The sequence below is a fragment of the Mercenaria mercenaria genome, chromosome 18 (assembly GCF_021730395.1).
Source record: "Mercenaria mercenaria strain notata chromosome 18, MADL_Memer_1, whole genome shotgun sequence".
Lineage (NCBI taxonomy): Eukaryota > Metazoa > Mollusca > Bivalvia > Venerida > Veneridae > Mercenaria > Mercenaria mercenaria.
This window is the reverse complement of record NC_069378.1, coordinates 58649941-58674984: the sequence shown is the minus strand read 5'-3', so window position 1 is coordinate 58674984 and position 25044 is coordinate 58649941. Positions and strand designations below refer to the sequence as shown.

Genomic DNA, 25044 nt, shown 5'->3' with positions numbered 1-25044 from the left:
CCAGCATGAAGATTAAAAACATCATTTGTTATACGCCCAGTCAAATATGGCTTATGAGACACTGGTATGTACATATTTATTATGCCATGAGTCTATACCGGTATTTGTAGTATAAATGATTGTTCGTCTAAATATTCTTTATGATTAATGTTAATTATGCTTTTCTCTGTTAAAACACTCCTACGCTACAATAACGCCACGTTAACATGCGGTGACGTCAACGTTTTTGTTGCGACCAAGAAATAGCGCTACTATATTTTATCTACCATTTTAGATTAAGGGCATATTAGAAACGAAATAATTCATACCAAACCGTATTTTAACACTATCTATACACTCGGGCGGTAATACGTCGTACAAATAATTTTACTTGGGCTTCGCCCTCGTGAAATTATTACAAGCGACGTATATATAACCGCCCATCGTGCATAAATTATTGTTAAAGCACTCTTTTGCTATAAATAAATTCTAAAAAAATCACATATTTGTGATATTCAATAAAATAATGTTCTTCTAAATAATCTTGACGATATGAATTGTGAAAAGATAGGCCCAACGTTTTTATAAGACGCATGGGCTCTGTCACAGCCCAAAGCACTTCAAATAAAATTGCCCCAAACTCTGACAGAGTCTGACCCATCAGATGTGTAACATATTGTATCAATATTATGTTCATGAATATTTTGTGTTGAATGTGTTTTCACAAAGACCTCTGTTTTCTTATTACATTTATAGTATCACATCCTTATCCACAAAGTACTGAATATTACAGGTGTCCATAAGTATTATATCAATTTAGGAATATGTTTTTTGTCTTCCCACCATCAGTTTCTTAATATGCACCCCTTCCTCATTTGTGCATGAACTGTGAAAGTAGCAATATGCGTCCCTTTAAATTTTAGCAACAGACGATATTTGAATCAATATAAAACTACCAAATAATGTATGATGTAGTTTTCAAAGTTTATTGTCCGTTCTATACATGTTTACATACATAAAACAATCATTATACATGAAACATACATGCATAGCCAATCTATTAAAGATTTGTAACAGACAATTATTAAAACATTTTACATAGTACAATGAATAGCACACAAATACAGTCCAAACTCGATAACCCGAACTCGCTTAAGTTGAACTCCCGCTTAAGTCGAACATATCTTTCAGTCTCAATCTAAATTTATTCCAATCTGACTCTTAAATTGAAAATGTTTAAATCGAACCACGACTATTTAAAATCAAAGTGTTTACATTGGTCCAACCGACTTCGAGTTATAGAGTTTCAGCTGCAATATGAAACTACTTGATATATACATATCAAACAGATAAAATTCAAAATACCCTTGTTAATCTTAGTTTAAAAGCTGCCTTAAAATCTATTTACTTAAAACACTGAATTATTAATACTATGGCAATAAGCTCAACATTACAAAATGGTATAAAATAATGGAACATGTTTGGTCAGACCAAACATATGTTAGATTAACGAGAGCATTTTGAGTGATAGATAAATATCATCAATACTTTTAAACAATGGATAAATTTACACTGGCCTAAAATAGTTTGACATTTAAAAATTACTTAGTAATGTATGTAAAGGATCCAGAGATCTTATCGTTTATTGATTATCAGTGAAAACTCACAGGCATACAGAGCAGATAAATGGATTAGTGGTGGAAATGATAACAGTAATTAAGTGGAGATACGGCTCCAGGTATTAATGAGTTAATAGCGTATTTTATTCTATTGATTGTTTTATTGTTATTATTGTATCATTCATTCATTTATTGTTATTGGCAAATCGGTAAAATAATTACCTTCGGCCATTTACAAATTTTTTGACAAATATGGCCAAGACAATCAACATAAACGAGAATATTATATAAGTTTCAACACATAAATTCAATTCTTAAGGATAATATCACAAGTAATTCAAAAATAATCAATTCAAGAAGCAGTTACGTGGTCAAGAGAATGTCGCCTCATTCTATATGCCTCCTTAACATAGTGAGCACTCTTAAGCATAAGTTTTTTGCTACGTCTTGTTGACAAAATATTTACAAACTTTTGCAAAGTGGACCATGGATTATATCCTAACTATTTATTTATTATATCTACATAATTTAGACAACAGAGAAGAAAATGGTATTCTGATTCAACAGCGTTACATGTACATAATTTGCATTTGCGATCATTTCGTTCAGTATTTAAAAATCTGCCAGATTCTATTTCTAAGTTATAAGAACCTAGTCTTAAACATGTGTTTTTTTCTCCACGGGCTATTGGATACAACATTATATGAGCCGTGCCATGAGAAAACCAACATAGTGGATTTACGACCAGCAAGGATCCAGACCAGCCTGCGCATCCGCGCAGTCTGGTCAGGATCCATGCTGTTCGCTTTTAAAGTCTACTGCAATTAGAAAAACTGTTAGCGAACAGCATGGATCCTGACCAGACTGCGCGGATGCGCAAGCTGGTCTGGATTCATGCTGGTCGCAAAGCCACTATGTTGGTTTTCCCATGGCACGGCTCATATATATTTTTCATAACAAAATTGTGTTTTGAATTTTCTGAAATATTCAAGCTTGGGCATATTCTGAATACAAGTATTCCGTATTCCAGTTTTGATCTCGTAGACGCTGCTTAAACAGAGGCAAATAGTTAACATTCGTATTAGAGTTTAACCACACATCATTAAAGCCTAGACTATCTAGTAAACGTTTTACATTTTTTCCCCCAAATAACATCCATATTACTACTGCTTTGATCTACAAATATTTTATACATGGGTGTATCCTGGTTTTTCATTACTTTCAACCAGTATTTCAGAACCCTCTCTTTACGAATAACAGAAAGGGGAAATCTACCTAACTGTCCCAAAACAGCTACATTGGTGTTTGTTGGCGTAAGCTAAGAATATTTTTACAAAACTTTACATGGGTTTTATCAATTTCTTTATAATCATAAATTCCCACATACCTCTGCGTTGTACAACAAAATTGGTAACACCATAGAGTCAAAAAGTGATAATTTAGTTCTTACATCTAAATTTACCCTACTAAATAATCCTTGCAAACAGTTATTTTCTTTCAAGGCTTGGTCGGACAATGACTTAACTGCATTTTTCATACTTCCAGTATAAGTAAAGTTAACATCTAGATAACAAGTGATCCACCACTTCAATTGGTTTGCCATTCACGAACCATTGAAGGTCGTGTCTCTGTTTACGTTTTTCAAATATACATATTTTAGTTTCATTAATATAAATATATTCAATCCCCACTTTAAAGAATAACTATACACTGAATCTAGCCGGGCTTGTAAAGTACGTGGATCAATTGTGAATAAGCTATATCATCTGCAAAAAGTAACGTATACATAGATAACTGGTTGAGATCATTTTCTGTTAGAGCATTGAAGTTGATGGTGTCACATATATCATTAACGAAAAGGATAAATAAAATAGGCGAGAGTGGTTTCCCTTGTTATAAGCCGAGGGTTACATCGAAAAAATCAGATAAAGGCATTGATGAAGAAAGTTTCACACAAGGTGTAACAGAAGCATATATCGCTTTCAACATTATTGATTTCGACAGCTTTAACCACAGTGCATCCCTAACAATAGTATCAAAACCTTTTTCGTAATCAATAAAGGCACAGTATAATTTAGATTTACAATTAAGAACATTTTGAATAATTGAGTGGAGTAAAAATACACAATCAGTTGTGGACCTATTATCTCTAAAACTAAATTGTGATTCGTTTAAAGTATTCTGTTCTTCACACCATCTATTTAATCTATTTCTAAGAGCTAGTGAAAATATTTTATTATTATAAACCATTGGTACATCTCTTGCACTTCCACTTGCTATGCTCTACAGTGCTGGCATTTTTATATTCTCGAAAATTGCTAAATATTTAATGTTTCACAACATTAATGTTAATCTTGTAATATGCGATACCATATTTTATAATGAAAACCACGATATATTTCATTCATTAACTGAACGACTGTATCAATATAACATTTGAAAGATCAAAGAAAAGATGTCACAAGTTCGTGCATCATTATCACATTTGGCATTTCGATATTTTCCAATATTTATACAAATTAGAGTGGTATATTTTGCAGCAAAACAATACCATGTGGACTATAATGAAATATTTTAACATTTCGCACTATTCAAGCATTTTTATTGGCTTACTCTTAAATAACATTATATGTTGTTAGTTTTGTCTGAAAAAGATAAATCGCTAACAGACACTAGGCACTGGCAATTTCATAAAATAATGGCATCTTACTGAAAAGATATTTCTGTAGAACTACTGTTATCGTCAGTAATGAAAAGTAAAATTGTACGAGCCTAATCCTCAATTGTACTTTAATTCTAATTTCACACATTGCTATTGAAGTAGGATAAAACCACTAGAATCGGGTTGAAACGACCAAGACTTTTTTTTTGTTTCTATATATACATTTTAACCGTTGTTTCGGTTAAAATGAGTAAAATGTCGTAACGTTTCCATTAGGGTATGAAAACACTATGTATTATTTAAATTCCTTTTTGCAAGTTTTGGTGTTTCTTAAGCTATACCAATAAAATGCAGGTCATGTGGCGACCATCAAGCTTTCACAATGGTAGTAGAAGATAAGTCCCACCCACCCCGGCCTGAGTATTAATTCAGTATTTTTGACACGAAAAGTGCGACCTGACTGGAATAAAATACTGTCCGAAAGTGAGCAGGATAACCTCCACGGGGCTCGAACCCATGGAAGACATCACAAATTGATTCGAAATCAGCGGCATTTACCACCCTGCTAAGGGCGCCTCTTATTAAGTTTTTTTTTTGTTACTGAAGACCTCCAACAAACGTGTCTCAAACCTGTAAGAAAATTACTCAAATATATATATTTATTTTTTTTCTCAGTAGTGTCTCTAATTTATTAGCACATGATTTTGGAATATGTGCGAAGAGTGTGATTAATCAACGCTTGATTACAAATAGATAAAAAATACATTTAGAAAGTTGATTTACTTGGAAAGTTGTCTATTACAACTGCGAATGCTGCTTCCAGTCCGGTCATTGAGACAGAAGTTAGGAACAAGGTTGTACTGCATTCATCCTATGATCCAGTATCGAGGCCAGTGGCTCAAACACACATAAAGGCTGGACTGAGTGTGTTTGCTATTGATGAACTGGTAAGATGTAAGATAAGAAAATCATTTATTATAGTGACATGTGATGTTCATATAGGCACAAGCCATAAAATATATACAATTATTAATAATCGCCCGGTCCCGTGGACCTATATGTCATTCCCCAGAAAAGAGTTCATATTATTTGACAAAATCAAAGCCATGAAACGACTGATAGCCAATGGTTATTTTATGACATTTCAGGGTTAGGGTCCCACTTTCCTAAAAAATGGCGCCACTTTAAAATGGCTACCAATCAAAATGTCATCTTTATATGCTGTTAACCAATCAAAGCACACGGAATTTTATTTATGAGTAGAATGTTAGGTATGCGCGAGTGTGGGTTCATATAGAAAAACTGATACAAAAGATAGAGTGGGCGGAGTGATTCCAAATATTTCGAACGTGAATATAATGTTCATATTTATTCTAGAATCGTTGTTGCTTGTTTTTGTTGTTTTAAACAGTAGCCCTCAGTTGCTCACTCTCTAACACACAGCCAATTTTATAAATAAATATGAGAATATTTTTTACACATCCAGAACATTTTTGTGATGCGGTCACACAGAAATAGAAGGAAAACTCAAACGACGCGAGGTTGAAACTTGGTTGATTTAGAGCTATAGCCAGTTGCAAAAGCACTGACTAAAAAGACAACAAAATTAATATACATGTTAATTGATGAACTAAATAAATATTTTGCAAGGCTATGGGCGAGTTTTAAAGCTACGTTTCGCTCAGTATATTTAGCAAGAATATCGGTATATCTAAAATGATAAGTAAGTTTAATGAATATGATAAAAACCTGTTCAAATACCAACAGATATCAATTTACAGAGAGAGCTGAATACGGTCTGCGTATCACATGAATAAGGGTATGATCGATCTGACTACAGTACATCTCCTATTACGCTACGCACAGGATCTGAGAACGACCTATTCATAGCCTCGTTCTGACGACCCTTTTGCTAGCCAATCAGAGGTTAACTTACAACCTTTTGCAAATCTACCTTTAGACTTGATTTTTGATATTTATAATTCTCATGTCGTAATGTGTCAGATAGCCGGTTAGCTCAGTCGGTAGGTCACTTGCTCTTTAAGCGAGGGGTCCCGGGTTCGAGTCCTGGAGTAACAGCACATTATTCTTACTTTATGACATTCGAAGAAGTCGTCGGATTGGTTCAAATAAAAACAGACTTGTGAAAATAAAAATAGCAATATTGGAAATCCAAAATATACAGAAGACGTATGTGAATGGGTCGTTCTCAGGTCTTCGTTTAGAAGATCAAGTGCTTAAGTCAGACTGAGGGTGTGATTAGCCGATTAAAGTCTTCTAGGTAGAGAAGCGTCTTTCAGAACACTACAGTGATTATTCGTCGTAGAAATAAACGAAACAAAAATGCACCCCTACGAAACTTTTGCTTTTAACTTATTTGCAAGATTTCTTGTTTAGTTTAACCATATTATTTAAATCTATAATGGCAAAAGTTAAAAAGTGAGATAATGATATAAAAAGTTCTGATTCTGCCTATACATAATTACCTATATTCTTTACCCTTACATACTAGTATGTCCAGTTCAGAAACATGAAAATCTCGTATTTCAGAAATTCTGAAAAAAGTCTGCCATAACAATTTTGCAATGGTAAAATGAAAAGCCGTTTTGCCATGGAAGAATTATTTTGTAACGGGAATGCTTCTGCAATGGCAAAAGACCGATCTTTCTTGGTCAGTTTGGTTTTACCGTACGGTAGCAAATGCACACTTTTTATACGCAATTAGAAATTACAAAATAAACAAAAAATATACTAACTTTCAAACAGGTTAGTAAATACAGCTTTCAGTTTAGTAAAGCGTGTATATAAATATAGGCTGGATTTGCCAATAACGGCTTAGCAAAATGAAATAGGACGGCTTACATTTTGTGAATTAACGCACCCACTACAAAATGCTTCTTTCCTGGATATTTCTCACAGACATGGATGTTTTAATGTTCACTTTCAGGGTTTGAGAGATCAGAAACTGACAATGGCCGGCTTTTGTAATTTGTAAGTATACACTAGCTTTAAAATGTTTATCTTTTGTATTATGACCGGCTGGTTGACATTTGTAAGAATACACTAGCTTTACAATGTTTATCATCCGTATTATGACCGGCTGGTTGACATTTGTAAGAATACACTAGCTCTACAATGTTTATCATCCGTATTATGACCGGCTGGTTGACATTTGTAAGAATACACTAGCTTTACAATGTTTATCATCCGTATTATGACCGGCTGGTTGACATTCTAAGTATACACTAGCTTTCCAATGTTTATCATCCGTATTATGACCGGCTGGTTGACGTTTGTAAGCATACACTAGCTTTACAATGTTTATCATCCGTATTATGACCGGCTGGTTGACGTTTGTAAGTATACACTAGCTTTACAATGTGGCATACGTAAATTATTCGTATCTTTTGAAATTTTTAGTCCGAGTGGACAGATATATGGGCTAATTTTGCCGCACAATGGTTTGTTAACTGTCCTCTTTATTAAAGACCAACCACAATCTAGCGACCTTTTTTTCCCTTCGCGAAAATCAAATATTCTGATAATACTAACTAAACTGACACAATCGGAAAACGTATGAATTTTATAAAAACAATTCCTATAAAAAGTACGTTTTGATATTCTGTCACAAATTGACATACGGGCCTTATTTTATCTGAAGTGTAAATGCAGGTATTGCATCATCTTTTTGTAAATTTTTGAGTTATTGAGGTAAATGTCAGATTTCACGCATGAAATATCTCTCATGTTTTTCTGTATTTCATAACTTAAATTTCCATGTAAATTTCATTGAATTCTGTTCAGTAATAAGAAAGTTGATATTTTATAAACTTCAGTAATTTATGTTTTTATCCCCAAAACCACTATAATGGGCCTCAAATTGTCAATATAAATTCGCGCCAAAGTAGTTAGATTTCCCGGCTATATCGTGAATCCCGTGAAAATGACAATAGTCAGAGCTCACGGCTTAACCGTGAATCCCATGAAATTTAGTATTTGGCGGGACATTATCCTTTAAATAGACTGGACTAGATATGCCTTGCGCACACCACCTTACGACTTTATAGACGAATCTATGTCTGAATTATTTTCTTGCTAGAAATTTATGCTCGATCGAGGTAAGAAATTTATTTGTTAGATTTTTGTATGATTTTTGCATTACAATTTTTATTTGGTAAATTTTTGTTCATTCTACAGAATTCTGTAACATTTACTTTTCGGCACATGATTTTGGCTAGTTTCGGTATATCAGGATAATTTATTAAATTCTTCAGACTTCTGTAAATTATTTAGAAAGAGGAGTCTAAATGTTTCATTTATATAAGATGTAAAATTTGTACTGAAATTTGTATCGTGATAATTGTAAAGCACTGTTTCAAAAACTTATGTCAAACATTTTGTTAATTATGGAACGCCATTACTGCATTGTATTGTTATGTATAAATTTATATGGCAAGTCTAGTGCCATGTTTGTAATATATTATTGTAATTTGTAATTGTGTGCCAGTCTATAGCACATCTAATTAATGTCCGTTGTAGTGTACGGCATTAGATATTATATGGATGCCAACTATCATATAACGTTTGATTTACATTGAATTTTGTTAATTTGTAGTTGTAAATAATAGCTGCAGTTTATCATGTCCGTATCTATAATGTTTCATCATATACTTTTCATATTTTTTTTCATACTTTAACTTTAGTCTTTTAAGTAAGTAATCTTTGTAATAATGGAAGTAATAAGTGACGTATTTTAATCATGTGACGTATGAATTTAGTAGCACATATGTTTTGTATAAGTAGCACGTATTATTTATGGGAGCCTACGGAGGTATGGTGTACCCAAAGGAGCAGTTTTATGCCCTGACTTATTTGTTTTGCTATGGTGCTTACCATATGTTATATATTTTAGCTTCTTCCGCCAGACGATTTTCCTGGTGATGTCATAACCCGGAAGTACAATGCCCGAGGTTCACTTGTCTTCACTCGCCTGGATGTGATACTCCCAGCGCAGAGCTTTCGTCCCATGGTTGTGCCGTAAACCGCAAAGACGATGATTTTTGTTATCCTCTGAAGTCAGCTCAGGGATGCAATCACCTACCACCATAGGGAGCCAACACGGAATCAACGTATTCACGGTTTAAAGGGACTGTATTTTGAATTTAGAAGCTATGTTTTGTTTGTGCTACTTAAAGTTCACAATTACATTAAAGACCTGTGTCACGTCAGATTAGAATGGACTATAAGAACTTTTGTATCTAGAGATACTGAACTTTCTTTTTTTTTTCTTTATAATTATAATCAGTTTTTTTTTTTCTTTTCATATCTATTCATTGTTAATAATCATCTTTTGTAAATAAATTTGTAAATATTGTAAAGGGTGTTGATTTGTTCTGATGGTTACTGTCGCCGGTACGGCCTTTCCTGTCACATATTCCTTGTCGCAGGTTTGTATTTAGATCATTATTCACTTTTTAAAAAAATATGACAACGGTACCCCTGCTGATGGAGTCTATTGATGATATACTGGTTTCGCTCGTTTAAGTCTTTCAAATGAATGAATGCCCTAACAAGGGAAGTAAATAATACTAAAATTTAAATTATTCCTCTTTCCATTAACGTTTAGGTGGGTAGCAGTTAAATATACAGAGTAGTAAAATGCAAAAAGTGCTGACAGGAACATATAGTATCAATCTTTAGAGCTAAACATTGATTATTATTATTTAAGAAATCCATCGCGTTGGCTTTAAGCAATTCGTCCCTCTAATGTGTAGTCTTTTTAATGTTTAATGTATTGTTAAAATGTAATGTCAGGGATCGAACCATATAGCTATCGTTACATATCAAATACAGTTTTAGTAACTTAAAGCTATCTTGAGGCCCGCTTTCAAGAAATCACCATGTTTTAATATGCAATTTCAGGAATGGACAGACGAAAGACTTCGATGGAATCATATACAGAAAATGACGACTTGAAACACATATTTGTTAAACCAGAAAACATTTGGAAGCCAGAATTAATGGTCGATAACGCGTAAGTTTTCCGTAATCCAATCAGCCGACAAAAGAGCAAAATAAATATATATATTACTACGCCGATAACCTCCGAAATAAGAAACCCCTCAAAACGACCCTCTTTCTAAGCCAAAGACTTTCATTCATAAAATAAGCAAACCCCACTTCTAAAAATTAAAGCCGAAAATACATAGAAAAATTATTGCTGGAGCAATGCTTGCTCAGTTAAACAGTTTTGTACTGATAGATTTTGCTATGGGCAAAACATGTGTGACTAGATTTTTTAAATGTCAGCATGATATGTGATATACATGATAGTAAAATGACATTTATTTATTAAACTTATAATAAGATCACGGAGTGTTCCATCCATTTTACCAAACACTTAACCTAATTATCCACAGTATAAAACAGACAAGCTCTGGGCAATAATTAATAATATTATATATTACCCTTCTCAAATGCGCTCATCTAATTGATCAAAATGAGTGCACGCGATGGTCCGCAAAAAGCGATATTGACCTGCAAAAGTGATAATGACTCTTGTGATATCACTTTTTCATAAATATGGGCCTGTCAAATGAATGCATTAGAAAAGGGCAAATAATATAACAATTAAAGACTTACGTTTCGGTCAGTATGTGTTTTACGGACCTGTAAAGATGATATTGACCTCGGACTACGTCCTCGGTCAATATCATTTTTACAGGTCCGGGAAAACGACTATCGACCTCAACATAAGTCAATAACTGTATAATAAATACTCTCTATTAAGTGTTATGAAATTAAGGTAATTGTTTCTCATATCTATGCCTTTTTATATTGATATTTACTCATGGGACTCCTTTGAATCAATTTGATCTAGCATATTTCGCTTTAATATAATCTGATCGTTGCTTTCATGGGAACTCATATGTTAGTATCTCTTGCATAATTTATTGATATACTGGTGATTTAACCTGTAAAAATAGTAGATGCCCCATTGGTTCTTTTCTGTTTTAATCGATATAGTATTCAGTGGATCAGGGCAGGTCGCATTTCACCTCTGTGATAACATAAGCATGATCAAAGTTAATGTTATTCTGCCCCAGTTGGAAAATCATTCTCAAACTGTGATCTTGATATTGGCGAAGCTTCAGTTTTGATAAAAATGGTCCAAAAACTAAGTTTGTAAATGGATTAAATTCCAAGTTTTCTTCCATCAGAAAGTATTGTTTTATCAAATTGCATGCAACATTTAACAATTTAAATAGCTTACGTAAATGAAAATACATTTATATTAAGGGTATTGAAGCCTTTATATTTTTAAACAATTTTTACATACAAATCTGAAATTTTCAGTACGAGCACAGCTGCCGAACACATAAATTATGTGGTCAATTTGTTTGTTTTTGGGTTAATGCCGTTTTTCAACAGTATTTCAGCTATCTAACATTACCAGTATTCCTGGATTCTGTACCAGTACAAACCTGTCCTCCTCAAGTAACTGCAAACTTCCCCAGTTTCAGACACAATGTCTTTAATCAGCTCGTCACAGAGAACATACGCCTTGACCGGAGATCGAAGTCATACATACGCGATCCATAGATTTGCGCTCTCCGTGGCATTTTGTGGAATAAGCTTTGTGGTCCTTGATTGTGCTTACATTCTTATGTTATTAAACTATTGCGAAACTCAATTTTCAGCAGGATTCCGTAACATGTTTTGAACAAAATAACAAATCTGTTTCAAAAAAGCAATATTCAAGAAGATAATTTTTTAGTAGGTAATAATGTATATTTTTTCAGTTATCAGTTATTTGAGAAATGCCTAAATTTTGTAGGCCATAATTTATGAAGCTTAACTGAACCTTTTTCTTTATACTAAAAGACAGCCAAATTTTCTCCTTGGGAAGGTCTCCAAATCTAAAGATTTATAACATTAGATCCAAGGGTAAAATGAAAAGGTCTAGAGAAACCAACTAAAAGATAAAAATTATGGGGTATGACTTAAACGTTTGCCGACTGTGGAAACGAGTTTTCAATCTGCATGTATTTCCATTTTACTTAATGGAACTAATTAATTAAGGTATTGGACCCCTAATAGTAATGTGTAAAAAATGTATGGTATATTCCTGAAGCTGACCATGTTTTGCACTGTGTTGTAAATTTTAAACAACTTTTACCGTGCCGTTTTTTGTAAATATTGTATAATTTATGGTATTTTCGCAAGCTAAAGTAGAGAAAAATTTCAATGTGATGGCCACCAGCTAAAATGTTTGCAAAGAATTCATTACAGCATTAATTTTGATAAAAGAAATCAAACTACTGTTAAACAATTATAAAACACAAGATAAAACTGTAAATATCATTTTTTCTAGGGTGTCTCAAGTAAACAGATTTAATGAGACAGAATTCTAACTCCAACATTGAAAAATAAGGTCGAATCCTGCGGGTCTGTTTTGAATTTTGCTTACTTGATTCAAAAATAACCTTGGGGCGGAAGTAAAACCTACCTGATTTTCTTCCACAATATGTACACTAAAGAATGAAGACAAAATAGAGAACTTTTACTGCATGTAACTCAGTATTTTTAAAGATGTCTAACCCTACCCCTCCTGATTCAGAGGTAAATTCACTTTGAACAGCAATAAATCGCTTATAAAATGATTTTTTTTGTACAATACATCCATTATAAGTCTTGAAAGAAATAAAAACTTACTAAAAAAGAGAAAATATGGAAAAAAATTGGTCCCAATGGGACTTGAATCCCCCCCCCCCCCCCCCCCCCCCCCCCACCAACTGAAAATTGCAGTCAAAGTAGGTTTATGGTAGGAATTGAATACTCTTCAAAAAGGAGGTACTCTATTACGGGTCCAATACCTTAATATCAAACTTCACTTGGCTTAACTCTAAGTGTTTTCGTGTCGTCTTAGTTTAGTTGATCTGGGGTTGATAAAGAACGATGAATTGATGTTGAGAGTGAAATACACTGGGAACGTTGAATGGGAACCACCTGTACTGTTTGTCACCCACTGCAAGGTAAAATTACCGCAATATTCTGCAAAAAGTACTTCACTTCATGAAAGCAATTTTGAGTTTCCTGTTTGATAATTGTGAGCTAATTAAATATGACATTGTGTGTTGCAGACTTCAAGATATAGATATTATTTCAAGTGATGAACTTCATCTTCGTGTTAGATATGATGGCACTGTCGACTGGGAACCACCCATGCTGTTTGTCACTCACTGTGAGGTTGGTTCCTTGATCTGTTAAAATGATTGTACGATTGTACACAGACAAAACATAAGAATCTCTTTCATCGAGGTGTCAGCTTCCTTCAAATTCAGTTATGCAATCTGTTCTGACAAATTGAAATTGTTGATGCATAAATGGTTAGACTTACTTCTGTTTTCTGTTCGTGATGTGCTTGGATTTAAATACGCAAAAACGTTGGCAATTTGCTTTTGTTATGGTCGAACTTGTTCAACTGGCATCAGATGAACAATAAGCAAGTAAGTAAATATTTCATCATAGTGACAAGTCTTATACAGTATACATATAAAACCAAATGTTAACAACATAGTTCTAAGAACACCCGGTCCCATGTGCCTATCACTCACCTTCAGCCAGTTCATACATATTTCAAATATGCATTATATAAAAAAATGTACAGATCAGAACTGACTGTGTGGACTGCATTGCAGAATGCAGACCATGCTAAATGATTTGGTCGATTCAACAGAGACAGCCCGGAATGCATCTACGACACATACTTACGTATTATATAGATAAAATATACATTGTTGTAATTGCTGATAAGAATGTTAAAGGTTGAGATAACCAATTATTGTTACATGATATGTAAGCAGTTAAGAGCGTACTTACAAATATACTGATATATATTACGTAACACTGCAGCAGTATATGTAGGAACGTGCAGTACAGAAATATATATGCAATGTAAAAACAAGGAGGAACATTCAACAGGGAAAGCCATGCTCCAAACATTCAGCCTCTCCAAAGGCACACACGAACAACACCCGCATACCACACAAACACGAAACAAACACACAGAACAAAACAAACAGTAGAGGAACACAGTGGGGCACCGCCTTGGAACGGTCAGTGGCAAAACCACCACCGGAGAGTTTAAACCGGTTTATGGTGCACCTAACCTCACTCTTACCCCCACCACGTTACAAAGTCACAAGACAGTGTAAATAAAAGTTATCCCCGCCAGGTGAAACCCTAACATAAGTAAAGGCAACAGAAGGCATGTAATGTAAAACACAAAAATGCTTTAGTGTCTTGAACCATGAAATGGGTCCAATCGCTGAGGTGACTATGTCTTAGAACAGCTGACAAGCGAAGTTGAATGTCCTTAGTTAAAACGTATAGCTGGTGACACCAAATATTTCGTATATAAATTTTTCCTCTGGCTATCTTGCCTAAATGATTCGTGTACCAATAATTCGCAAATGATTTCAATTAGCAAATGATTTCAATTATGAGCTAGGTAATTTCAGGGATCAGGCAAATCACTATATGTTTCAAACTAATAATCTTCAATTAATAACTATTAGCTCAAACTCCTATTTGCTGTAAACTCTGTGCTTGATTGGTCTTTTTGTTGAAGTTCCCGTCAGACAGTGTCTTTGAATCAACAACATACGAGTCCTATCGCATAGACGCTCAGCCTCTGTCCGCTTAATTGAAGTTGCAACTCTATATGATTACCCTGACTCCCGAATGCTCAGCGCCTATATGCTATAATATGTAGCATTCAGCTACCATATAGGTATATCCCCGATGCCTTGGTTGTATTCGCCAATAATGCTGAACCGTCTATAAGCTGGAACTCTCCTACTATCTCAGCAGACTACCAAACTCTGGGTCTTTGTCTCAGCTTCCCAATGCTCAGCCTATATTTGCTATCGTCTATAGCATTCAGCTACCTTTTAGGTAAACTCCTATGCGCTGGCCCTATAGCTTTAAACCTTGTTGAAATTCTGCAAATCGTCTTTAGTGTATGAACTTCAAACGTTTTCTTTTGAATAATTTATCCGCCCTGACATTGTAGTTGCAATACCTTCCTCATCAAGGTACTGGGATAAATTATTAGTTGAATCCTCGATGTGTCTTCTTCATTCGCTGGATACCGAATAATTTGTCTGTCACCCATCTACCTTTTAATACCTTAGCAGACGTGAGCTGTGATTGGTGTTATTTATAGAACATGTTCTGATTGGTCCAAATTTATATATGAGCCGTGCCATGGGAAAACCAACATAGTGGGTTTGCGACCAGCATGGATCCAGACCAGCCTGCGCATCCGCGCAATCTGGTCAGGATCCATGTTGTTCGCTAAATGTTTCTCTAATTGCAATAGGATCTGAAAGCGAACAGCATGGATCCTGACCAGACTGCGCGGATGCGCAGGCTGGTCTGGATCCATGCTGGTCGCAAACCCACTATGTTGGTTTTCTCATGGCGCGGCTCATAAAGGGTTTAACAAAGAGTACTTGCTCTAACAAATATCTGGTTCCCTTTAACTATTGCATATGACATTATGGCTAAGTTCACGTCGGAGCTTTAGGGAAGTGTAGGCTGTTGTGTAAAAGATACTTTCTTCCACCTGTAAAGTAACTGACCAATCAAGAATTTGGCTCTTGAAATATGTAAACTTTTCCCCCCTGCACATTGATTGCTGTGATGAATAGCCAGGAACCAATAAACCCTGCCTCGTAGCGGAGTTTGTGGAGTTCAGCTCTCCAACAAGGAAGGTACGAATGGTGTACTAACTTACACCCTTCAAGTGGGTTATCAATTATATCGGTCTCTACTCATGCCCAGAGTGAACTTAGCCTTTTTGTGATACTGGGATCCAGCTATCAACATAATGAACCCAAATCAGCCACAGATGACCCAAATCCTATTATCAACAACAATTCAACAATAATTATAGCAATGGTAGCATAAAAAGGGAGTCAAGCGCTATCTGTGCTTTTGTGTTATGTCATCAATACATCAAATATACAACTTATTTTGACAGACGATTACTTCCCACAATGTTCCAAAGAAAGGGACTTTTTTCCCGCCTACACACTTTATGGAGAACGATATATAAAGCTCAGAAAGCTCATGACAGAAAGTATACGGACTTTCCGGTATACAAGACTGGGATTTCTGGAATTTTAACCGGTCATTTTTAATTCTATTTTTATTATTGTTTGCATGGATGAAAAAGATTCTGTTTGGCTTTGGAGTAACTGTTTACGCGATATCCCAGCTGAGCCTCGTTATCGTGATAACAGTTACCACCAAGCTAGATATTCCCATCTGCACCTTTAACCAATGAAATAATCGTTAATCGACGCATTTTCTCTATGACCTTGCAGTATGCAGACATCAAGAGAAGAGTCATATAGAACCCAGCGAAACAAAACAGAAATGCAGCTGACTTTCATGTAGTCCGCTTTCTTTCCAATCAGACACATTAACAGAGAAAATCGCAATATCTAACAAAAAAGAGCTTAACACCAAACGTAAAACGTCTCAAAACGTCTGGACATAAATGCGTTTGCTGAAAGCTGTTTAAAACTTACAGGTTTGAAGATAACTGGTAAAGGATCAAGTTTTGTATTTTACTGTAGGTAATATAAGAGGACTCCGCGACCGAATAATTAGGGTCGCTGACTTCACATGCCCCTGGTCGCTAAGGCTCGATACCTCGCTTTGGGGTGTAGATTTATCTTATGTGAGGAAACCATCCAAAAGTATAACAGAAGGTTGTTTTTTCCTGATTAAGTTTAACATGTTGAATTTGTATTTGATAATTAGGTGGATATTACATATTATCCATACGACACGCAGAGATGTGCAGTGGAACTTTTGAGCTGGTCATATACTATTGACGAGGTCATCTTGGATCATCTATTTGAAGAAGTCAGTTTGGAGGACTTTAAGTAAGTATAAATCATAATTGAAGTATAATAGAAAAGAGTGGTTAAGGAAATCGTCTACTTGAAAAAATCAATTAGAAAAACTCCCATTTGCTATAAAAACTGATGTACGTACAGACGTAGACTGTCTGAATGGCTTGCAGTATGTACTAAACATGATTGGCATAACCGAAGAAGTCAATCTTTAAGTTATATTTAAACTAATGAATGTAGAATGCTTCACTAGGTCAGCTACTTGAAGAAGTCACATGGTATATTAAATGTTAACTGGATCATCAGTCGAGTACTTCAAATATGTATTAAACATAATTAGGTTCGAGCGTGAACATGGTCCCATTTTCTTGGGCTTGGTGCAAAACTATTGTAAGTGTATATAAATAAAGAACAAGATACAATAGTTTTGCGCCAAGCCCTCTATATATGGTTATCAAATATCTTCAGATTTTTTTCTACGAATTCTAAATATTTCAGTTTGAAAAAAATAAGTAACTGCATCTACTAAGAAAAAATAAACGGCATTCAGCATTTTTCATGTTGTCTTTAGATTTTAATGATAGAATTTTAAGTGAATAATTCTTCTCTAATAAACAATCCCTTGAGGAAGTCTTTCATTTAGGAACGCATTCCTATGGGAAACATTTCAAAAGGAAACAATTTCCTATTGGAATTCTTTAGGAATTCTTTCCTATGGAAAAAATGTTTTTAACAAATAAGCTAGCATGTACAATAAAAATATTTTATTTGACAGCTATGATGATTTCTTATACCTTGAATAAAAAAGAAGAAATAATAATTTCCCATGTGAAATTCCAATGACAAAATCGTCTCAAATGTTTTCAAATGGAAAACACCGTTCTCATGGGAAATGAATGTTTACCATAGGACATCGGCATTTTCCCATGGGAAAAATAATATATGAATAGCAATATCTACAAAAAAAATAAAATAGAATAGTGAAAATTGTTGGTTGGTATATGCTATGTGCTGACTATAATTCAATAACATGTTCAAGTTCAAAGTCTTTGTAAAAGTGCTAGGCGTTTTTGCCAAATAGTGTCCGTGCAAATTCGAACTGGCGGCCATTTATGAATAATTATAATATTCGTTAAAACAAAATCTTCAAGGACATTTTCCAGTGCGGTGATAATACTAAAATAGATAAATAATTTACGTTTTACTTGTTTTAGGGAGCATGGAGAATGGCATATGTTGTATACAGAGATCGATGACAAAAATTTGACAGAACATCTACCTGACGGAACACTGAGGGTATATCCCCAAATAAATTTCCGAGTGATTCTTGGTAAAACACTCTTTTACGTTTCCTATGACATTCACAACATATTTCTATGTAGTGTCACTTAAAATTTCTGCAAATATTTTAGTATTTATTTGTCCAAAACATTTCAACATAGAACTCAATGAGGTTACCCACATACCTAAAGGTCACTGTTATTGTACAAGGCTATGTTAGATTTTGCTAGTAGAAAAAGTCATACCATCCTGATGAACATAAATATATAAGGATAAAACTCCAACAGGAAATGCCACATTCATACAACACAGCTGTCCATACTACACCGCACATGAAAATAGTTTTAGAGGTTAAATTTGAGCCACAGACACTTGGGGTTCGGACCCCCACATACCTCATTCTCCTCCGCCCCTGGTTAAGTTTAGCCAATATTTTTTAGCATTTTACCATGTACTGAGCATAGCTGACGATCATGAAACGCATTTTGTAACATTTTAGCGTATTTAAAAAAAAAGTATTTTACCAACAATGCTCTTAATATTACAAGATTTGAAACATCGCACGAACACTAGGGAAACAATAGCCAATTAAAACTTTTAAATGAACCCCTGCCAATGAATCACTGGTATCAATCGTCAGATCTGTTACCATTTTGTCAAATGACACCGGTCCCGACAACTGTCATTTGTATTCCGACGAGGAATCAATAAATGATATAAATCAATCAATCTAAATTCTATGGAACACTTTCTTGCGAATTGATCCCTGCTTTGAACTGCGCATATCGTTGCCGGGTACCAAAATTGATACCGTTTCGACTACATTATATCGCTTCAGCTCGTGATACACGAGGTTTGTTTACATAAAGAAGAGATGATCAGGTTTAACATAGCCGTAAGAGTATCAGTTTTGGTACCCGGTTTATGACATGCGCTACAGAAAGCGAGGGTCCAAGCAATACAAGTGTTCCCATTGTTCGTGTGATGTTTCATGTCTTGTAATATTGAGAGCATTAATGGTAAAATACTTTTTTTAAAAACACGCTGAAATGTTACAAAATGCGTTTTATAATCGTCACCTATGCTCAATACATGGTAAAGTGCTAAAAGATATTTGATAAACTTAACCAGGGGCGGAGGAGAATGGGGTGTGCGGAGGCCCGAACCGTAGGTGTCTATGATTTGAGCATTTTCATGCCGAATAATCCATTTACCTACCACTTAATTTAAACATATTTATTCCCAGTAATACATGTACAAATTAAATACATACATGGTAGTTTGTAAGGTAAGCAAGAAAGGAAAATAATAAAGACTCAAGGCCTTTCCAATTCAGTGTAGCGTTCGAACAAATAATCAATTTACCTATCATTTTGGTTCAGCATTCGACCAAATAATCCATTTACCTATCATTTCAGTATGTAGACTTCGACTAAATAATTCATTTACCTATCATTTTAATACAGCCTTCGAGCAAATAATTCATTTGCCTATCATTTCTGAGAAACCTTCGATAAGAATAATTTACCTATCATTTCAGTTAGCCTTCAACTAAATATTCCATTTACCTATCATTTTAATACAACCTACGGCCAAATAATCTATTTACCCAACATTTCCATGTAGCTTTTGCTAACTTTCAACTTTGCCTTTGGTTCATTTCAACCCCGTTGCTTGATTTCACAAAACAAAAGACATAATACTGACTAATTTTTCTCTGGTAAGCAAGTATAATTGTGTTTTTTTTCCAACATGTTTAGGCAGTACCCAGCTGTATTCCTTCTGCATGTATCTTTTTTAGTCCTTTGTGATTAAGAAATCCATCTAAAATAAACATGTCCTACACTATTTCGTGATAATTGTCTTCAGAGGGAACAATGTTCTTCGTGTATACACTCCTTGCACGGTGTAGCTAAACCAAGTAAAAGTGACATGTGAAATGCTGGTATTTTCATCATTTCTACAACTTCTCAGACGCTTTATATAGAAATACCAACTGCCACCTTCAGAACATATAAGAATACCACATTTTCAAACGGTCGCATTAAATCTCTGCAGAATTATAATTTGAAAGCCTTCTTTTCGTATCTTTTAAATTTGATATCGTACAAATATAGACATTGCGGCTAACAGTATATTCACAAGATATATATTTAATTCTACATGAATTCAATATAAATATCTGAGCTTTTTATTTCTTGGGGCTATTTGTAAACATGATAATAGTATGCACAGTTTTTCTGTAACGTTCATTATCATAATTTATTTCATCATATGCTTGTATAAATTTTCAAAAAATAACAAAACAAAAAAAAAAAACAAAAAAAAAAAAAAAAAAAATACGGCTTGTTTTCCACATGTAGGATTCGAACAAGCAGAAAAGAATTTCTGTATTTTACTCTAAATCCCGTATTATGCATGTTGCCGAACAATTTTCATTAATTATATTTATAACATGACAACGTTCTATAACTAGCACAAACAAACAAAAAGGTGGAGGTATAGTATTGAAAATGGGCTATATTTGGGTAACTTCGCAGCAGCAACATGTCTGCACTGTTTAGCATTATTTAAAGTGGAATTTTGCGCATTTTTCATTCCAGCTGAAATAGATGTGTGTATAAAAAGGGTAGAGGAAATTATAGCTTTTAACCCAACTATTATTTTATTAGTCCGATTTCTTTATTTCTGAAGCATCAACATCAAATACTTTTACGGCATTATATTTAATTTAACAAATTTAAATGCACAGCAACCGAAAATTGCTTTTATAAAGCATACACCAGAAACAAAATATGTGTAGTAAGATGCGCATAATGTCACTTTGAGATATAACCGTGTAATTTTGTAAAATGAGGGACCATTCGGGCAGATCAGATTCAATATATTTATAGTTCATATGATATCTATTTTTCTATTTTCAGAGCGAAGGGCGGGATTTTACAACTTAAATGTAATGATGCCGATTACAGTGACGTCACTAATGGTAGTTTTGGTTTTCATTGTTCCTCTGCATTCGGGAGAAAAAATTTCATATATTCTCACAGAATTCCTGGCTCTTCTCGTGCTCCTTACGATAGTGGTCCCACCAACTTCTATTACAGTATCTATACTAGGTAGTTTAATGGGTCTTCTTTTTTTAGTGTGTCTTTTTAGAGACATTTTATTGATAATAGTACTATCTAAAGTATTGTAATTGTACTGACAATCGGCGTTCTCTGTTTAATTACATATTCTCAGGATGCGATTTCGCCCTTTTCCGGTTGTTATGAAAATATCCTGTTATGTACGTAGTATGCCCAAAGAGCTATAACATTTTTTGTACTTCTTTGGTATGCCACATGCAATCTATAAAGAACACTATGTAGTTTCTAGTACTTTCGTTGCACTGCTCATGCAATCTTAAATTATTCAAAACGTTAGATAATTCAGCATTCAGGCGTAATATGCCCATAGAACTATAAAACTTTTATACTTCTTTGGTATGCCACATGCAATATATAAAGAACACTATGTAGTTCCCCGTATTTTTGTTGCACTGCTCATGCAATCTTAAATTATTCAAAACGTTACATATTTCAGCATTCAGGCGTTATATGTCCAAAGACCTATAAAACTTTTATACTTCTTTGGTATGCCACGTGTAATTTATGAAGAGCACTATGTAGTTCCCAGTATTTTTGTTGCACTGCTCATGCAATTTTAAATTATTCCAAACGTTAGATATTTCAGCATTTTCAAGTTCTGGTGTTCAGCACCATTAACTTCAGCAAGAATATAATACATGAATGTAAAACCCTATCTGTTTTTCGTACTAATGAGAACTGTTTCTCATAACAAATAGAGAGATGGAAAATATCAAATACTTCAAAATTTAGTATGTAATGCCATAAAAGAATAAACTATTTCTTTTGGAAGGTATCAAAATCGTAACAGCTAATGATATAAATTATAAATGTCATTTTCCAAACCGAATTATAAATAATATTTTCTAATACGGCATTATTTCTTATCTGGAATATTAATCACATCAGCTTGTCTTAACAATTTCCAATCTGGAGTATAAATATAAATGACATTTTCCAACTCGGAATAGTTTACAATCTGAAATGTAAATAAATATCATATTTTCCGATCCGGTATATTTTCCAATCTGGAATATATCCATTAGGAATATCAAATATTTTCCAACCCGATATTATTTCCATTTTAAAAAAGAAATAACTATAAATGGCTTTTTCTATTCCGGTATAATTTCCAATTGGTATAATCTGAAGTGTAAATGTTAGTGATGTCTTACCAATCCAAAATAATTTCCGATCTTGAATGTAAAAGACATTTTCCACTTCGGAATACTAATGACATTTTCCAACCCACTATAATTTTCATTCCTAAAAAACAAATATAAATGACATTTTCCAGTCTGGTATAATTCCAATTTAGTACGTAAATGATATTTTCAATTCGGGAATATTAATGATAATATTCAATCCAGAATAATATCCAATCTGAAGTATAAATATTAATGATATCTTGCCAATCCGAAATAATTTTCAATCTGGAATGTGCATCGGAATACTAATGATATTTGTCAATCTGCAATAATTACCAATCTTGAATATGAATGACCGTTTCAAGTCCACAAAATAATGATGTTTTCATTTACCAGGGATATACCTCGGCGTTGTGCTGATACTGGCAGCATTAGGGATACTGGTTACAGTACTGATCATGTACCTGTTTCACAAGGAAGGGGCACCAAAGAAAGACTCCTTGATCATGACAATGACAATATGCCTTGCAAGAATGCTTTGCTGGAACACTTCTTGTGTTAAGTCTGCGGGCGAGGAAACACCTACAATGCGCTTTTCGATGGGATCCTACAACTTTGAAGATGCAGGTTATATAAATGGGAATTTAGAAAATTTCAGTAATGATACCAAAGATGGTACAAAAGTTGTTAACAAGATAAAGAGTGAGAGAGATGAAAACGAAATTACTTGGAAATTTGTTGCAACCGTCTTTGATAGATTTTGCTTCTATCTTTTCCTGATATCCACAATTTTAATGAACTTGTCCTTTGTCTTTGCTCTGTCTGAAGGTGGAAAGTCTCCTAAGCATTAACAGAATGAAGGACAGTTTTTAACAAAATGTATACTCGAACCAGTGCTAAAAGCAGCTCAATACAGTCAACACCTACCAAACAGTTTTTTCTTTGAAGTATTTGCAATGCAATTAAGCCCGTGAATATAACCCAATGATAAATTATAAAACATTTGGCTGTTCAAAGAATTGTGACCTGAAATCCCCTCCAAATCGGTCATACGCAATGTTGAATAATTACTCGCACAATGCCCACGTGAAATTATTTCGCTGGCATATAACCTCTTTATCATTTTTCGATATGCGAACTCTTAGCATCACCATGATTGTTTTTTTTATAACATAATTTTAATTCGTTCTTTTTTAAACAAAGAAACTTCAGTCTTTTTTGCATAAACCTCTGTTATGACGAGTGCCAAACAGAGTAAATGATCAATTTATGCCTTATTTGCCAGTAGCTTACTACTAAAGAAAAAGTTCAAAAAACACATTATAAATAGTTATACTGATGATATTCAATCAACAGAAACTTTGTTTTTGCATTACATGAAACACACAACACAAAATGAATATACATTTGATTAAATAACTTACTGTACCCGAGAGAGTTTCTTAATTATTCCAATTGTCAACGATGTATTGGTGATGAATGTCATTTCTTCTTTTTGTCCTTTGTATAATGGTATTCATTCTCTACACGATGGTGTATAACAATAGTCGCCCGGCCATATAAACGTGAATATATGGAAAGAAAGCAATAAAACTTTTCATAGACAAGAACATTTATCTCATTATATTTTTCAAAAAAATGAATAATAAGAATTTGTTCATATTCATTGGGATATCAAAACAGATTTAAAGCAAAACGTCACTGACGTAAATGAAATCAGATATCGACCATTTTTTCCATTTTTGTTTTGTTCACACGGTGCAATAACAAGCGTCCGCACTACTTCACTAACTTTTACCTGACATTAAGTTTCATCTTTCCATTTACATATTGAGCCCGACAGTAATAAACTTGAATGTTGATGAACATTGTTACAATCTGTTGTTTTTTTTCTCTTGCAATTCGTCTTCTGATAATGTAAAAAGGCTCATTCCTGTTGGATCTAAGTCCTTGACTTTTGGCTTTCTATATATAAAATTTGTAACTTTGGTATGTGTATATTTTAATTACGTGTTTTAAATAACATTTACTTATTTACCTCCATTGCATTATCTATGTTTAACCACATTAAAGAAATCTAATATAATAACATTTTGTTGATTGGTTATCTGCTGACAATTATGCTGTTATTTTACATATTGCATTTCATATGAATGTCATTACATGTTGCATTTTGTACAATAAAGCTTTTGATTGAATTGAATCGATACTATTGGTTGCTTACCATACATTGTGTTTGAAATAGCATTATGATTGTGTAGTTATACAAGAGTGCCGTAAGCGGACCTGAATAAAACA

The 25044-nt window shown here is 33.9% G+C and overlaps 1 protein-coding gene across 2 annotated transcripts; it reads left to right on the top strand.

Annotated features, from left to right (window-relative positions):
• The first annotated feature begins 7122 nt into the window (after window positions 1-7122).
• Window positions 7123-25044, top strand: LOC123538268 (acetylcholine receptor subunit beta-like 2). Of its 2 annotated transcripts, none has more exons than XM_053530496.1 (7): window positions 7123-7251; window positions 10183-10294; window positions 13404-13509; window positions 17098-17222; window positions 18407-18522; window positions 21398-21589; window positions 23143-25044. In XM_053530496.1, exons 2-7 carry the CDS (start codon window positions 10185-10187, stop codon window positions 23595-23597), a joined length of 1104 nt encoding a protein of 367 aa, XP_053386471.1. In that variant the 5' UTR covers window positions 7123-7251; window positions 10183-10184; the 3' UTR covers window positions 23598-25044. The 2 variants fall into 2 exon arrangements, with proteins under 2 accessions (XP_053386471.1, XP_053386470.1); XM_053530495.1 differs by lacking the exon at window positions 13404-13509 and adding an exon at window positions 13190-13295.

Excerpts from the sequence above, each read along its gene's own strand:
- LOC123538268 (XM_053530496.1), top strand. The coding sequence starts at position 10,185 with ATGGACAGACGAAAGACTTCGATGGAATCATATACAGAAAATGACGAC. Across the intron at positions 10,295-13,403 it reads GAATTAATGGTCGATAACGC|ACTTCAAGATATAGATATTA; the intron begins GTAAGTTTTCCG and ends TGTGTGTTGCAG. Across the intron at positions 17,223-18,406 it reads GTCAGTTTGGAGGACTTTAA|GGAGCATGGAGAATGGCATA; the intron begins GTAAGTATAAAT and ends TACTTGTTTTAG.